Source organism: Coffea eugenioides, chromosome 4 (genome assembly GCF_003713205.1).
Source record: "Coffea eugenioides isolate CCC68of chromosome 4, Ceug_1.0, whole genome shotgun sequence".
NCBI classification, from domain to species: Eukaryota; Viridiplantae; Streptophyta; class Magnoliopsida; order Gentianales; family Rubiaceae; genus Coffea; species Coffea eugenioides.
In genome coordinates, this window is record NC_040038.1 from 8,742,449 (window position 1) to 8,761,010 (window position 18,562).

The window sequence follows — 18,562 nt, forward strand, 5'->3', positions numbered from 1 at the left end:
AATTTCTATATTATTATTTAACTGTATTTTTTTTTGTCTTGTTTAGTTTTTGGTAGATTGAATATTGTATTAGATAATTTCTCATAGTTGAATATTGTATAGGGTAATTTATCCTATGTTGTTTTTCTTTTTTTTTTTTGATCAAGTCATATAATCTATAAGTAGAGTGTCTTGTTATCACAATCAATGGAGAAAGATGAAAAGTTGATAGTTTTATTCTTTTAATTTTAAGGGCTTGTTTGGTGACGTATTCCATCAATGGAATTTTTCTTGTAGCCCATAAATCGGTGTCCCTCCTCTCGAACTCGAACTCAGCATAAGACTCTTCTACCACGTCAATGAAAATCAACTAATAATGTATATATAGCTTAAAACAATGACAAATTCAGGCATGCTCCAAATATCTTGCACTCTTTTCATTCTCTCAGCAAATTCCTCATTCTATAAAGTACAAGATCCTACTTAAATTTTGGTAATAGTCCTTAATCAATGGATTTTGTTAAATTAGTTTGCTCAAACTTATTCTGTAGGTGCTCTGACTTTTAATCATGTTAAACGCCACATTTTAATGGATAAGAATTAATCGAAGTAAATTGAACATTTATATCCATATTACAATATTTTTTTATTTTTCTTATAATTAGAGATGCATTGAAAAGTAAAAAGTTTACAGAGTAGTAGTTATCATGATACATGAAGAAAAGTGTTTAGATTGGGGAAAAGTTATGGAGAAAAGTGTTTTAAGTTGGAGAAAACTTCCGGTATCTATTACTGATTCCAGCAGTCTGCTTATATACAGGTACAAGAATTGTAACAAAATGGGAAGATACAATCATTCTTAAAATCATGTAATGGAAAGCTAAAACTACTCCTACAATTAAGTCGTGACAAAAACATATATGATAACAATATATACAGCTGTATGATTGAATATCTCAACAATACAGTCATCCTAGGGTTACTCATCTTCCGCAAGAAAGGAAGTCCATAGGGGAAACTGGGATCATAAGATATATGTCAGTAACGTGGCTTAATCTATTACTTTAATCCGTGGCCGTGGTACCTGTGTTGCTTCTGTTAAATTCAAAGATTTAATACCATACGCTATGCAATGCAAAGCCTAACAAATCTATCTACCTAGGGTATGAACTGGACTAACCTTGAATAATTTTTCCACAAATTTATCACTTTTTAGTCTTAGCCAGCCACTATTGATGACCTGAAGTACCTAGATCAAACTTGTAAGTTGCAAGGCAGATATTCTACCATGTATCATGTGCTCTGATGCCCTCATCCTCAGATAATCCCTCCCCCTGCCAACTCTATTAATACCATTCCTTTGGCAAACAAAATCTTCACTGCTTTAGTCGATCATCCTATCATCAAGAAATTAAGTTTAGAGGAGACAATGACGACCCCAATTTTGATTAATCTCCTGATTTCTTCCTTTCTTTTGGCTTTCTCAGTTAACTTTCCACTAAGCACAGCTCAAAAATTTCCTGCTCCAGTTCTTGACACTGCTGGACAGCAGCTTCGTAGTGGTGTCAACTACTATATCTTGCCAGCAAAGGGCGGCAACGGTGGGGGAGTAACATTTGCAACCGGCGTAGATAGCCGCTGCCCATATGAAGTTGCGCAAGCATCTGACATGGGTAATAATGGAATCCCAGTAATGTTCGCACCATTTGATGGTGATTCCATAATCCGAGTTGATACTGATTCAAACATCAGGTTCATCGATTTCAGGCCTCCGGTAACTTGTCCTGAATCCCATGTATGGACCCTTAATAGCAATAGAACATTTATTCAAACTGGTGGAGTTGAAGGGAAGACGGGACCTCAGACCATAAACAACTGGTTCAAAATTCAGACTTATGAAGATGCATACCAGCTGAAATACTGTCCTGGTACTGAAGTGTGTGGCAATCCCTGTGGAATTCTGCTTCTTTGTGAAAATATTGGCATCCTCGTGGACAATGGAAAGAGGGCTTTGGCACTAAATCAACCAGCGCCATTCAAGGTTGTGTTTACCAGGGCCTAGAGATTTTATACATCTTTAGACATTCCTCCAAGTCAACCTTGAATTAAATAAATTACTGTGACTGTTAATTCATGTACACTTTATACTATTGTTGAAATAAGTGAATACTACCATCTCCATACTATTGAGATCTCTCTTTATACTTCCTCTTAGTTTCTGATTTATTTGCTCATATGGCGGTGGAGCCATGCTGCTAGTCATGTTTCGTGGTTTTACAAATTACAAGCTGTTTCTCTTTTCAACTGAAAATGATTGAGTACATCATTTAGATTTCTTTGAGTTCTTATGCTTCCTAACAAACCTAATAATACTGAAACAAAAAAAGAAAAGAAAAAGGAACTATCTTAAGAAAAATTGTACAGCATATGATTTGTCGGTCACCAACCGAATCAAATACACGGATGTAATGGAAAACTGCTGAATTTTGTCACAATCACGATGAAGAAGACATTAGCATACAATTTGCAGCTTTATGTAGTAAATAAAATTATTTAATAATTGAAGGATGAACCTTTGAAAAAAGGTATAGGACCTCTGAGCGCAATTAACCTTCAGCTGTTTGATTGCTTTCTGAAGCATTACCTGAATATAAGGAGGTATAACTCTATTAGAACAAACAGAAATTAGAAAAGCTTACGTTAGCTATCCAGATTAAGAAAGAAGAATTGGGTGGAGCTTCATTTAGTTACTATTGTGCTGCAGTAATTTTTATGAACTTTACATAAAATTGAAATCGAGTTTTATCACATTCCAAGTCATTCTCTGAATATGTTGGGAAAACTCATCATTGCACTAATCTGGATACGTGTAAATACGTTTAAACATTTTACTTCTGGCTTTATCTTTTTTTCTTTCACCTTAATTTCCTCATTCTTATTTCTTTAGGGCTTGAACCAAATCAGTGACAAAAAGTAAAATATTTAGGCTCCTGCAGTATATTCTCTGGATTCTTGATATCCAATATTTTCCGCTCACAAATTCCAGACTGGTAACCGGTTAGTGCAATGGGAAAGATATAAGAACAGTACATGATAAATTTTTCTCTTTTTCCCGTAGTCAACAAATAAATGCAGAATTTTGCGTGGTCAAGCGACCAGGGCCTGCACATTCACCACCCTTGCAACTTCAAAAGCTTATTAAGTCTTGTGAAAAAGTCCAAGGTAGAACAGATTCTAGGCTTATTATTCAAAGTCTTGACTATTCATAGAGACCTTTGAGCTGAAGCTATTTACTTATCCAGTACGGGAAGGAAAATTCAACCAGAATAAGATGATATATCTGATTTTGCTTCTTTGGCAATTCATCGATTGTGGTCCAAGTTTTCATGTTTGAAGGCATTTGTCAACCTGAGCCTAATTAATTAGAATCCAGAAACCTACCATAGTTGCAAATTTTGCAACTCACAGAAGTGATATTTCACACCTTGATTTCTACTTCATAATCAGGGCCTAATATTAAAGTAAGCCCCCTTGAGAAAATCAATTATCAAATCATTAAGGGTAAAAAACAAAAAAGCCTTTGTGGTAAATCTAATATATAGAAAAGCTCCGTGATTTCAAAACGTATAAAACGACACCTCATGTTTTGAACTAAATTGTAAAGGTGACGGAATCCATTAAAATTAACGGAAATGACTTATTGAAATCTAAAAACAAATTTTTTATACCTAAATTTTAACAAATATACATGTTTTACCTCTTATCCCTCAATTTTCTCTCTTTAGAGAATGAAACAAATGATTTTGTTGAGCTGCCTTTTACTTAGTTATAGCAGGGTATTTTTGTTATTTCATCCGTTCCCATTAATTTTAATAGATTCCGTCATCTTCAAAATCCAGTGCTGGATGTTAGGGAGAAACACCTGGATGGAGAAACACCTCGGAGAGCTCATCAATGAGCCCAATATGTAAGTACGAAATCCAACTCTGACCCAAAATCTTAAACTATTAGGTTTCGGATCCTTATTTACATATTAACCGCACTTTTTCTGTCTCTCAAACTAATGTAGGACATAATCCTTTACTCATGAACCTAACAAATTTCCCTCTTCATGAATAGCTCTTCACATTAAACCCAAGTTTACAATCTTTTCTCCGAACTCACTTTAATACTCAACACAAACTCACCTTAATACCTAAAGTCACCTCTTCTCCCAATCATGAACCCACTCTTTTTCAACATCTAAACTAGATTCTGAGCCCCTACCAATCCTTGGCTCCTTGGTCTGACACCAACCAAAACTCTTGCCAAACTCATGGTGCACCAGGTCCAACATCAACCAAACTCTTTGACACATCGATCCACCATTAAAAAGAGAATTTTTACCGACCCAACTCTGAGAAGAATCCACTTGCTTATGAGTAGTCCAGTTTCATAACCAGAAGTTCTGATACCACTTGTTAGAAAGAAACATCTCGAGAGAGCCCATCAAAGAGTCCAATATGTAAATCAGAAATCCAATTTTAACCCAAAAGTTTAAACTGTTAGATCTCAAACCCTTACTTACATATTAACCACTCTTTCTTAACTAATGTGGAACATAATTTTTTACTTATGAACCTAACATTGGGCATTGATGGAAATGTCGTCCAAGTTGGTGTCGATTACTATATAGTGCCACCTGATGGCAGCATACAGGTGGTGGTGGGCTAGGACTACAAAGCAGAGGAAATCTCACCTGCCCACCTGATGTTATCCAGGTACTGAACCAGACATCCAATGGTATTCCACTTACATTCTCCCAGTGAACCCTAACGATCATATTGTTCCTTTAGGAACTGATCTAAACATTGAATTCTTTGGCTCAACAGTCTCTGTTTTATCGACTATGTTGAGACTTGAGTACAATGATGATGTTCCAAATCAATTTTTTGTGACGACCGGTGGAGTTAAAGGAAATCCTGGACGTGAAACACTAAGCAATTGGTTTGGAATTCAAAGATATGAAGATGCCTACATCTTTTATTTTTGTCCTGCTGTCTGTAATTACTGCAGACCAGTTTGTGGGAATATTGGTGTTATTCTTGACAATGGCAGAAGACTTTTGGGCCTCAGTAATCAACCACTGAAGGTTACTTTCAAGAAAGCATAAAAAAGTGTTATACTTGAAAAAAAGGGTAAATAAGGGAACTTACTGTGCTGTTCTACGTACTGTTGTATTAATTGCACTGAATAAAGAACCTCTTATTTTCCTTTTCTTCACTATATATCGAAAGAAGAAAATAAAAATCATATTAGAGGAAATGGATAGCAACATCCACTATAGTGACTAAAACAATGCTTTCTAAAATAAATTTCTGCAGTTTCGTATGTATATCACTTGATAGTACCATGGCAACATCTCCAACCCTCTGCCTCCTCCGTGTTAGTCTTTCATTACCATCAGCAAATGCAAAGGTTTCTGGCTTACATTAATTCATGCCTATTTGTTTCCTTTCCGTCTAAAAACAACTTAAGAACTAAGCGAGCATAATAATCATGTCACGTTCAAGTTAGACACAATTAACCAATCGTTTTTTTTTTTTTTTGGGTAACGAAGTCTTACGGTTGTGAAAACTTCAATCCCTTCTTGAAGAAAATATTGACCAGCTCCGATGTCCATAATTCACGGATTCAATACTGGATGAGTGCAACATATTTCTACTTTGTGGTACCTCACTCTCTAGGCAGTTCTGGGTCTTTTTCTTTAATTTAACCCTGGTTATGAAACTCTTGAAAATTAATGCTAACTGCTTTGCAGAAAATTTATCCAGCAGGAAAAGGAAATTGAACCATAAAACACAATGACAATTGACAACAAAATGAGTTTACCAAAAGAAACTACATATGCTCAGTACGGAAAGGAAAGTTAACTCGGATCACAGGTTTTCTACTCTTACCGCCATGGAACATGGCATCGTAGTCTGAGCTTTTCTGTGACAGTGAAGAAGACACGGCATAAAAGGAGAATTGTGGTCGAAATTTTAATTGTTGTATTCTTATCTAACATTATTGTTTCTGTTGAAATATCAAGACCGATGGCTTAATTTGAAGTCCCCCAAAAAAATTTTTTTTTTTTGTTGGCAGAAAATACTACATAGTAGTAGATGTGTAACCTCTGAAAGTTGCAACACTAGTGGACTCAGGTTTACAGATGCCTTCAAACCAGAAAGCTTGGACTACGATGTCATGTTCCTAACAATACAAAAACTGATATCCAAGTTTAATTTTCCTTTCCATAACGCGCAGCAATTGTAGTTTCCTCTGGTAAACTCATTCAGTTGTCAATTTTCGTTGTCTTAATTTAGGCGAATTTCATTTTCATGCTGGATAACTTTTCTGCTAAGAAGTTAGCACTTATAAATTCAAGGGAAAGACGCAGAATAGCGTACGTAAAGATTGATGCACTACAAAATGGATAGGTAGCAATCGTATTCAGTATTTTAATCCGTCAAATATGGACATCCAAGAAAATCAATAGTATCTTCAAAAAAATTGAAGATTTCAACGCCTAATTGGAAAAAAAAAAGAAAAAAAAAAGAAAAAGAGTGTCTTGAAGGATTGAAGATTTCACTAACGCCTAATTGAAGATTTCACCAAAAAAAGGACTAGTAAATTGCTACTGACTAAAACATGAGCATTGCTCACTAGTACATCCAGGGATTTTCTTGTATTGTACCTGGTTTCCAAGTTTCATGGCGATTAATCATGGCAGCCCACATTCTTATGCTAATTCTTGTACTTAAAGGCTCGACAAGTTAATTGAACTTTTAATATATATATAGTTTTCAAGTTTTTATATTTATTATTGTGAAATGTAATTTTTATTTGGTGAATTCGATTATATTTGAATATGCTTGATTAAACTCAATTATATTTGAATAGATTTAATTAAGTTTGATTAGACTCAATTAGGCTTAATTAAACTCGAATTCGAGTAAGGTAAACTAAAGTTGAACTTGACTTCTAAAAGTTCAAACAACTCGAGTTCAAATTCAAATTCAATTATTTTATCTTACTATTCGAGCTTAACTCAATTTAAATGCACCCCTAGTCATGCTACAAAGTGGTTCAAACCACACTTGTGCACTTCAATTTGTGAAGGTGATGATTGACTGCCAATGGCATCGCAATCGATCACATTCTCACCTAAGAACCCTCTGTTCATAAAGTTATTCGAAAATCCAGTTACGTCAACATCAAATTCACTAGTGAAAAAAAATTTACGAATCATCAGGTTTGTGGGATTCGTAGACAAAATTTTGTGGAATATTGGTGGATTTTGAAGCAAATTCCGGGACACAGACCAAAACTGAGCAATTGCCAATTGGTTCAAAATTGAGAGATATGAAAAGTCCTACTTTCTTTTTCTATTCACGCATTCATTTTGTCCTTTTGCTGAATGCAACTGTGTCACCACAATTAACATCGGTAACAACGGTGGTTACAAAGGAAGCAGGCTCTTGGGGGCAGAGTGATCAGCCTCTTAAGGTTAGATTCAAGAAAGCATATATCTTATTTTTGATAGATTATTGTCATGTATTGAATGAAGTAAAATAATATCCACGGAAAAGAAGGGATTTTTAATTATTTGTGTTATGAAATGAAAGAAAGAAGTTATTCTGTTGCTTAAATGACTACAAGGGAAAAAGGAAAAAGAAAAGCCATTGCATTTTCATAATTCTGGTTTGAAGTTTTTTCCTAGCAAAGATTTGCACGAATTTTTGTAGTCTGATGACGGCAATTTACCCTTCCTTTTTTTCTTTTTTTTTTTGGTATGAAAGAGATAACCAATTAAAGATACAAATTCTTGGGAGATAAAATCCTCTACAATCTAGATCCATAAGATAGGAAAGTTCTACGGGTTTACAAGTCAAAACACAAAGTTTTCAACAGTTTCAACTATCTTTTTAGCCAAAAAACCCGTACACTGGTTCGTTTCTCTGAAAATATGCTTAATAGTAATTGAGTGGAAGGTCTCCATGATGATCCTTTAATCACAGACAATTGACGCAAAAAGATGCATTAGATCATTTTTACTATTAACTAAATCCACTATAATTTTTGCATCCATTTCAACTTGTAGATTTGTGATATTAAGATCATTTGCTAAATTATGACCATCTCTCAGTGCCCAAAACTCAGCTATGATGTTGGAGGCTCTGCCAACATTCCTGTAGAACTCTCCAACCCATTCTCCGTCATGGTTGCGAATGATGCCATCAGCCCCTGCTGGAACCGGATTACCAATGAAAGATCCACATGTATTTAGTTTGAAAATTCTTGGAGGGGGAGGAATCCATCCCACCAAATTTTGCTCTTTAACTTTAATTCCATCAGTTCTAGGTCCCAAGTGAAGGAATTTGACTGCACTAGCAATTGCTTTCGAGATTGGGTGGTTATTATAGTAGTGGTCATCAAACAAACTCTTATTTCTATGGTTCCAAAGCGTCCAACAGGAAAGGCAACTAAAGTATCCCAAAGAATTCTAAATAAGGGAGAGATGCCACTCAAATGTGCTCTTTTCAGCCAAGAGCATACACTCTCTATGGACTTTGGATGGAAAGAGTTTGGCAAATTTAGCCCTTGTTAAAAACTTTTTGATTGAGAGCACCCCCACAAAATGTGCAAGGTATTCTCCAATTCATGGTTACAAAAATGGCAGCCTTCCTTCTCGACAATTTTTCTCTTAAAAAGGTTAGTTTTTGTGAGAATTTTATCCTGACAGGCAACCCACAAGAAATATTGCACTCGACTGTTTGCTAACACTTTTTCAAACCCATGAAATATCTTCCTTAGTCACATCTTTGTACTTTCAATCCCCAGTAGATGAACATTATATTTCAAAGAGAACTGACCCTTAGTGTTAGCTTTCCAAATGATGGAGTCTTGAACATCTGACATCTAACTTCTGGTAATGGCTTTAATGGTATTGGTGATATAATCAGAAAGTTCAAAAGAAATACAATCAAATTTTCATCGACCTCTATCTCCAAAGATAGAGGAAATAGTGAGGGAATCCTCCTTTAAATTGACGAGAACCAGAAACTAAACTCCTTAGAGGCCCCAAAGAAGTCCAATCTTCCAGCCAAATCCTAGCATGTTTTCCATTATTGATGGCCCATCCCACTCCTTAATTATAAAGGTCTACTCCAATTATAAGACTCTTCTGGTTCATAGATCCTTTGATATGGTTAAGGATCGCTCTTTTGTTATGTCTGGTGGTTAAGGAATCCACATACTTATGATTCAGAATTTTAACCCAAGGTTTTTCTTTCTCTTGCATTGTTCTTCAGCACAACCCAACCATTGCTATTGCATTCACATCAACAGTCTTCCTAATGCCAAGCCCACCAAGGGTTTTGGGAGTTGTAACGGTCTCCCAATTTACCAAATAGACCTTGGAGCATATATATCATAAGAGGAAGGGTCTCTCAAACAGATTGATTAGATACGGTTGGACTTGGAGCGCTGTTGAAAGTTTCAAAGCAGGACTAGCAACAGTAGATGCCGGTGTAGGGGGGGCAACGGATAGAAATTGTGTAAATGGAGAGTCCGCGCAACACCACCAATCAGAGGGGGGAGATGCGGACGATCCAATAGCAAGTCATTTTGAGGATCTAAGACGCCAAATGATCCGAGCTACGTTCATCTCAGGCGATCGTTCAAACAAGTTCTTGTTATATATATATATATATATATATTTTTTTTTTTTTTTTTGTGTTCGGAGGGATATCCTGAAATCACCAGACTAATTACTCCGAAGTGATAGAGCTCACCTCAAAGATGCCCAACAACAATACCAACAACAATATCAAGAATATGTGTTGACATCACTCATTTATGATGTAGGCCCTCCCTTTTCTCTACAGCAAAACATGTACAGACATTTAATTTGTGCTAAATTCTTCATTTTTTTCAAATATGTATTAAAGCATACCATTAAGCGTCAGAAACAAACTAAAATTAAGCTGCATCCTTAATTTTAGGAATTTTCATGTTTGTGGGTCCTCATGTTTACGGCAGGTGGACTCATCAAGAAAATTGACCTATCCTGACCTCATTTTCAAACTGCAGCCAAAAACGAATTGAACAAAGGAAAATAAAAATAAAAAAAATAGAGAAAAATCTACAGAAAAAGCCGTTTGTTAGTTTCGTAACCTTGTAGCAACTGTTTGGATCGTAAATTATTTCACTTTATAGAGCCGTAAACTATTTCACCTTATGACAATCCAAACACACTAATGTTGAGTGAAATATTGCTCTGCTGTTCGAAAGTCCAAAGATTGATTTCTCCTTCTATCAACATTTCGAGACAAGATAGCAATTTCTCATAGAGACGTGTCTGTATCAAAAAATTTTTCTTTTTTGTTGAGGGAAAAAAAAAAGCCAGGTCCTTGCGTTTGAAGAACAAGTAATATCGCTATTATCTGCTTGTTTTTGCTGTAAAATTCACAAAGCCAAACAATAATCTCGACCTATACATATTGAAGTAGAGGCAAACCAAATCTCACACCGTTGACTGAATCAATACAGAATTACAAACTAATGCAAGTGCTCCTCATCTTCATGAGACCATATGCTAAGCACAACTATATATTGTCCTACCCACACTTTGCTAAACCTAAAAGGGCATTGCGTTGGACATGAAAATTGTTTTTTCGTGAACACGTTTTCTAATCATCTTTTTACTTCATATACATCAAACTACTATAATATATTCTTCTACAAAAACTTCTAAAAATAACAATCCAAACGACTTAAATCTCACACCGTTGACTGAATGAGCGGAGAATTACAAACTAATGCAAGACTCTTCTCATCTTCACGAGACCATACGCTAAGCACAACTGTATATTGCTCTACCCGAACTTTGCTAAACCTAAAAGGGCATTGAGCTGGACATGAAAATTGTTTTTTCGTGAAAATATTTTCTAATCATCTTTTTACCTCATATACATCAAACTACTATAATATATTCTTCTACAAAAACTTCTAAAAATAACAATCCAAACGACTTAAATCTCACACTGTTGACTGAATGAGCGGAGAATTACAAACTAATGCAAGACTCTTCTCATCTTCACGAGACCATACGCTAAGCACAACTGTATATTGCTCTACCCGAACTTTGCTAAACCTAAAAGGGCATTGAGCTGGACATGGAAATTGCCTTGCGGAGATTCTTCAAGGCTTTTTCATAGCGTACAAATCCCATAAACCAGAACTCGAAATTGTCGTCGGTAACTATTTCTATGTACTTCTTTGCCGGCTTCTCAACGTTCGCACTTTCATTGGCCTTTTTGACCTTTCTCACGGGGATTGAAACCTGTAAAGGCAAGCATATCAGTAATTAATGAAGAGTTGTTGACATTGAGGGTTTCACGACTCAACTGAAGAAATTAACCGCGGCGTGAAGGGACTAAATAGAAACTTTGACATCAATTTAAGTACTGATGAAAAAGGTAATTTTCCCCACTTTTCACTTTCTAGAATCACTACACCATTTTATCAGGTCCAAGCTATATATATATCATTCCAAAGTTAAAATTCAACAATCCAAGTGGTTGTCACCTGTTCTTTAGGGTCTAGCCAACGCCCTATATATACATACATTGTCGGCTTTCAAGTTCAAGCAGAAATTTCAGGCTCGGAAGAAATTGCCAAGGAAAAAGAGCGACAACTGACAAGAAAGAAATGAATAAAAAATCGGAGAGACAGAGACTTCTCTCTCTCTCTCTCTCCTTTTCTGGGTTTTTGGTAATATGAGACTATTCTCTTTATTCTTCTTCAAAATGGTGCACTTTAAAGCTTTTAACTTTTAACCATCGATTTAAAAGCAAAATGAGAAGTTGGCAGTTGAAGTTCATCCAATAGTAGAAGGGCACTTTATGAGATTAGGTATGAATTATATACAACTACTCATCTCTCAATTATACGTGTTTGAATTACATATTATTTTCATCTTATTTATAAACACTGACTTACTTACTTGTATCAACAACATATTTTTCAATTATTTTTTTATTTCACCTACGTCGTGAAAAAAAAGGGATTTCCGGCATGCTAGTTATCTGTATAATTAGCAGAAATGAATTGCAATAATCTCCTTTTTCTTCCTTAGGAAAATCAACCCATATTTTTTTAAAGAAAAACTTAATACTCCAATATAAAAACATCCATCAGTTTACGATAAATTATGTAATTCTTCTTCTTCCTTTTTTTTTGAGAGTTAGCTGATCGCGAGAGAGAGAGAGAGAGAGGTGGTGTGGTAGTTTATTTTCATAACTGTGGTACAACAATCTATTTGTTTAGACGTAGTATAATTAATAATTACCTTGTATGGTGTTCTAACAACACCTCCGGGAGAGGCCGATAAGGTAACTGGTCTTTCACTGCAGAAAGCAACCTTTTCGGTGGAAATAAAGAGGATTCCAGCAATTGGACCAGCGGTTGTTGACAAATAGCATTGCGAAGCTTTTAGCAGCTGCTCCCCATCACTTACACTAAATATTTGCCTGAATATATTCTCTCGCCCCCCTTTTCGAATTATTTTCGCCCCCAAACTCAACTTCCCCTTCACTGTTTCAGAAAATTTAGGCCCCAATTTCACTGCAAATTCACAATAACAACCAAATTTATTGCTTAGAAGACGCGTTCGAAATTTTTCAAGAACTAAATATTCCCCCTGCAACGAACAGAGAGCAACTGCACAACGAAAATTCTCAATCACATACTAGGACAAAAACATTAACAATGATAGCGTACCATGCTCACGAATTCTGTAAACATAACTGTTGGCCTTCCTCTCTAATTTTTTCTTCTTCTTTTGAACCACCACCTTGGAATCGTCTCCCTTGTCTTCTGCAGTTAAAATTCAAACAAATCAATGACCAAAATCTTTCCAAAAAGGCAGAAATTAAATCTCCTGAAATTCATGAAACTTACCGGTTTTGAAGATCGGGGAAAGAGGATCAGCTGAGGAGGAGGGACTCTGGCATGAGGTAGCAGGTTCAGAAAATGAAGTGGGCCTCTCACTTTCAGGAGTTGCAGTTCCATAAGAACCCATCTGAAAGAAATAATCTTGATGATGATCAAATTCTTGATGATGATCGTTCTTCATATTGATTTTTAGCACCTCAACGCGGAATGAATTAATCAGAGTACTAAGTATATTTCCACTGCTTGGACTTGGGAGGAATACGGAGACTATAATAATGACTCTGTCCCGGTGAAAATTAGCTGTAGTTTGTTTCGTTATACTTCTTCTAGTATCATATGTAAGTAGGAGGAAGAAGGGAGGGAAGGGGGTAGGAAATATCCTTTGTAGTATTATAATGGCGGGTCGGTCATTGGCTGGCAAAGACTGTGGTGAGCTGGTCATGTTTGGATTACATTTTTCTTTATTTTTTTTAGAAAAATTAGAAAAATTATTATAACGATTTAATATATATAAATTAATTTGTTAGGATGTGATTCGGCCGTATCTCACTTAAATTTGCATTAAATTATTGATTTATCTAGCGCGCGTGCTTGTAAGGCACTAGTTAAAATATATTTCAAGTATTATATTATTAAAAGTATAAACTTAATTAAGGAAAATAATAAATACAAGAGGGAACAGGTAAAATTAAATATAAAAAGTATATAAATATAAGAGAAGATAATAATTGTTAATATGTGTATATATATGATAAATTAAGTGAAAGTTAGGTCTGTAACGAGTGTCTAAGAGCATCCGTTAAAAAAATTCTTAAATTATTGTGCAACATACCAAATTAGTTATTTTATGGTTGCTCTTCTTTTTATTTTATTGATTATTCACTTTTTGCTTTTCTCCTTGTGAAGTCATAGAAAAGAATTTACTAGATTTTTTTTTTCGAAACGACAACTATTAGACAACCTATCTATCCTAAACTAGAGGGGAAGGAGAGCCTAAAGAGATTTTATGTTACGGGTTAGTAGTTACACAGACCTTACTAAATCAATGGAGTGATTTGACACAATTCTTGGACTTTTTTTGCTGACCTACCGCGCAAGCAGGGTTTAGCTCAGTGGTGGAGTATTTTTCCTAGAGAAGAATTTACTAGATGATGGTGTATTTTTCCTTTTTGTACTAGTTACCCCGAGGGAGGGAGGGAGGGAGGGAAGACCGGACCTCACGGCTCACAGTGGCATATGCTTTCTTGTTCTTTTGTCTTTCCTTTTTGTCCTTTTATATTGACTATCATGTATAATGCACGATTGTTGAGTTTAGTATTAAAAAAACAATTATTTGCTTTCATTTTATATTCTAATTTTATCTTGCATGTACTCTATGGTTTTTGTATCCATTAAATAATGAATTGAAAATGTTGCCGTTTAGAATAAACACAAAAAAACAAAAAAAAAGCATTGGATCTATTCACAATTGACCAAAAAGCATAGAATCATGGAGTAAGAATGGCTACTACCCTAATTTCACCAAAGCATCATGGAGTGCGTGAATTTAGTTTTACATATCATTAGGAAGAAAAAATATTGCAGAGTAGATTAGATCAGACCATAGTGGCCGCCGGCTTTGAAATTTTTAGAAGAGTTGACGGAGACTTGGACTTTTGATGCACATTTCATCGTCATAGAGGTAGTTATTATTATAACGTCTCTTCGGGGGAGACATCTGATAGATGTAGTTATGACTCTATGTATATTCTACATGATACTGGTAACATATTTATAGGAGCATAAAAAGTAAAAAAATAATAATAATTAGAAAAATGACGAGATTAATCGTAGTTTTACTACTATTACTTGTGCAATAACAGTGGAAAATGGGGCCTAAATGACTGTGACCTATACGATCTTGGACTTGGGATGGGACCGACGGTAGTCAGGTCAACCTTTTTTTTTTTTGTAATTTTATTTGTTTTCACAAGATATATATTTATTTTTTAAGAGTCTAATTCATTTTGAACATAAAGTAAATGTGGAATAAATTTTTGTGACTTTCCGTATATGTATTAGTTACTGTTAAAATAAATGTATTTAAGAGTGAATTACTAGGGTATAGTATTATTTGAAATATTATTTGGAATAATTACTGTAACATTTTCTGTGATGCGATATATGTGAAATAAAAAGGTAATTGTGAATATAAAAGGTGAACTGAAAAATGTGTTTATAATGCAAGCGAAATATTATTTGAAATAATTTCACTGTCCAAACAAACCTAGTACTAATTCAAAACTTACCATTTTTTTTTTTTGAGATAATCATGGCTTTGTAGAGAATGAGCATCCCTACCTCAAAATCACGGCGCTTCTTTTGGTATAAACTCATATAATTTTGATATACTCGTGAATTTTATTTGTACTAGACTTTAACGAGATACATATACAATCTTAAAGGAGCTACAAGAATCAATCAAACAAAACCGGACAAAACCCAACTCTTTTCTACCCTTTTTCTTTTCCCTCCTTTCGAAAGATCAGAGGCAGTCAGCTGGATTTCAGCACTGCAGGCTATCTTGGACTGCTTAATATAACAATTGTTGAAGGCCTGTGACTATATTTGATCTTCGTTTCTTCGTTTTCTTTCATTCGTGATCATCTCATCTGTCGCTTTTTTCCTCGGAAGTTACCAGGTGGTGGTTGAGAAAGAATTTGCAATTAGTATTCTCAATTCATCCATGTCTAGTGTGGAATACTATAATATCAGTAAAAAAAAAAACCAATAATAATAATATCAGTAAAAAATATATATATATAAAAAAGGGCCGCCTTCTTCTGCATTAGAATTTTCTGGGCATCGTCTTCTTGTTTTTTCCATCGTCTTCTGGGCATCGTCTTCTTGTACCTGCTGCACAATGTCACCCATCCGGCTGACCGGTCGGCATGACCCACAGAAAATTGACTGGACTGAAGCGTGCGCTGATAAGATAACCTCCAGGACATGAAGATCCACTGACCATTGATTGACCTTGTCATTACCGAGTCAGCTGCCCTGTTTTTGGCCAAATTTGTCTTCTACAAATTTTTTAACAACTTTAGTTACGGTAACTTCAAAAAATTCCTCAAAATTTTTAAATTATACATTTTAAAATACTCAAAAATTTACACACTTCAAAAAATTTTTCTACAACTTCTATAATAAGCTACAGTAAAATTTTAGATAAATATCCAAAAAACTCATTTGTCAAACGAGACCTTTGTTTGCTTAACATTTAGTATGTAATTAAGGTTTTGTTTCTTGCATTAGTTATCTTGACTTTTGAGCATGAAGTAGAAGTAGAAGTAGAAAACAAACCCGAAAGATGAAGATTTGTTAGTCCATCTGTCATTTTATTTGTACAAGCATAAGCCCATCAAGAAAATAGATACGGTTTTTTTTTTACTTCCACGATATTATTATTTTCGATCTTAATTTGTTTTCGATTCCAATATTGGAATTCTAAGTCAGATTTAGGATTCTACGAACACCGAATCCATTTTGACTTGTTTATTACTCGAGTTAAATTCAAAATTATATGCAGCCAAAGCTTAGACATCTTTTCTGAGTTAACCCAAATCTGAGTTCAAGTGTTACAAGTGTTATAGAGTTTTTTTTTTAAAAAAAATTTTCTTGGTTAAAGTAATTGGTCATTGTAGTCTACTAGTTCAAATTAATCATGAAATCCGACAAACACCAAAGTTGTCTTCATTATTTTAACAAGAAATTTGTTGATAAACTTCATTGACCGCCTCCAAAATTTCAAAGGGCTTCTTGATACGTCTTCTGAATCAAAGTGCGAGTAACACGAGGTGCACAAAAATACAAACCCTAACACATTTTTTTGTCCTGATTTTGTTTAAACAAACATTTGATGATGACCAGTTTATACCACGACAAAACCAATTGAATGGTTTTTGAAGATTTTCAAGTAGCTGTACTTTTTTGAAGTTTCCAAAACCGGCAGGCTCTATATAGTGTACTAGTAAACAACAGTGCGTCAAATTAGCTATAGCAAGTACCAATATTGAATATTGACTAAGGCTGGTGGCCACTCCGGGTTACCCAAGACTTTTTTAGGCCCTCTCCCTCCCCATAGTGTAAGAAGCTATCGTATTAATAAAAAAAAAAAAAAAAACCAACCAATATCGACTGGTTTGAATAAAACTGCACATTTGTTGAATCAAAGAAAAGTAGAAAACAACAAACATGCATTTGATTGTGATTCTTGGTAGTATATGTTTTGAAATTAGCATTATTACATATATAGAATCATCGTAAATGAGTGGTATTTGAGACTTTTCCAAGTGGCTCGAAGTCAGAAACATAAAAGCTAGAAACTTGGGATACGGAGCTGGACGGTTGTCAGTAATAATCGTTCGAAATAATATAATATTTTTTGAATAAAATGTAATTCTACATGAACTATTTATAAACTTAACAACGAAAACACAATTATTATATATGAGACTCATATGAGTAGTAATAGAATATCACACATCTGTTATAAAAATATATAAAAAGTTTACATAGAATTACAAAACGTTCGAAAAATATTACACTGTTTAGGGGACGATTAATCTGACAGTCAGTACCTGCCCCACGTCTGGAAACATGTGCAATTATTCGACTTCTAATGACTCCAAGCCTTAGCTTCAAAGGGTCCAACTGAGTCCAGCGATACACCATTGAGGGCCATCGTCCAATTGGGCTAAAAATTTGAAAGCTTGGGCTAATGGCTTTAGAGCTGTTCACGCGCTGGTTTATATATGATCCAAACACTTTCAATGCCACGTGAATTGCTGTTGTGTTCTCAATGAGTGGCCCAACAATTTTGCAACAAAAGAGCAACGCCAATCTCTCGCTATGTTTCCAAATCCTAATTTAATTAGTAAGAACATTAATACTTCCTCCGTCCCACTTTGATAGTCCTCTCTATTCCTTTTTCATCTGTCCCAAATTATAGTTCACTTTCCAATTGAAGAATGTAGTTGTATTTTAATTTTTCTAAAATATCCTTATTCAATGTGAGTAGTTATTACTATAAACCTACCCCATTTAATGAAATTTGATTCTTTTTTTACCATCAATTCAAGTTCCCATAAAGTTGTACCACATTTAATTTGAGGGTATTTTAGAAAAATAGCAATCTAAATTTACTTTTCCAACAAAATTAACTATTTTTTCTTAAACTGTGTGAAAAAAGAAACATGACTATCAAAGTGGGACGGAGGGAGTATTTTTTTATAATAAAAAATTTTGAATGGATTCGATTCTGATTATAATTATGAGTCAGAATATGTTTTTGAGACAATACGTCACTTACACAGTCCTTACAAATCGGTCATCAATGCAATTCCTACATTAGCAACGAGATTCGAACACCTCCCATTAGAAATCTAGAAATATGCACAAAAACACAGAAACATTGCAATAGACTGTTTGGCAACAAAAAGAAGCAAAGGTTAACATTCTGATTCTAGCCGGTAGGGATATTAGGAATATTAACCACACTCAAACTCACTCCATTCCACTTTCTCCTTGTAAATTTTGGAAGTTTCCCATGATTTTCACAGTG

At 34.8% G+C, this 18,562-nt stretch overlaps 1 protein-coding gene across 2 annotated transcripts; it reads right to left on the minus strand.

Annotated features, from left to right (window-relative positions):
- Positions 1 to 10,930: 10,930 nt before the first annotated feature.
- On the minus strand, positions 10,931 to 13,327 carry LOC113768481 (GEM-like protein 7). 2 transcript variants are annotated; one of them, XM_027312862.1, is made up of 4 exons: positions 12,967 to 13,327; positions 12,787 to 12,879; positions 12,356 to 12,630; positions 10,931 to 11,347 (listed from the first exon to the last, which is right to left on the minus strand). In XM_027312862.1, exons 1-4 carry the CDS (start codon positions 13,139 to 13,141, stop codon positions 11,159 to 11,161), a joined length of 732 nt encoding a protein of 243 aa, XP_027168663.1. In that variant the 5' UTR covers positions 13,142 to 13,327; the 3' UTR covers positions 10,931 to 11,158. The 2 variants fall into 2 exon arrangements, with proteins under 2 accessions (XP_027168663.1, XP_027168662.1); XM_027312861.1 differs by having other exon boundaries at positions 12,787 to 12,882.
- Positions 13,328 to 18,562: the final 5,235 nt, after the last annotated feature.

Bases quoted from the DNA above. Each gene is read 5' to 3' on its own strand.
- LOC113768481 (XM_027312861.1), bottom strand. From the start codon at position 13,141: ATGAAGAACGATCATCATCAAGAATTTGATCATCATCAAGATTATTTC. The intron at 12,883-12,966 runs GTAAGTTTCATG...TTTTAACTGCAG, and splicing joins TTCCCCGATCTTCAAAACCG to AAGACAAGGGAGACGATTCC. The intron at 12,631-12,786 runs GTACGCTATCAT...GTGAATTTGCAG, and splicing joins TTACAGAATTCGTGAGCATG to TGAAATTGGGGCCTAAATTT.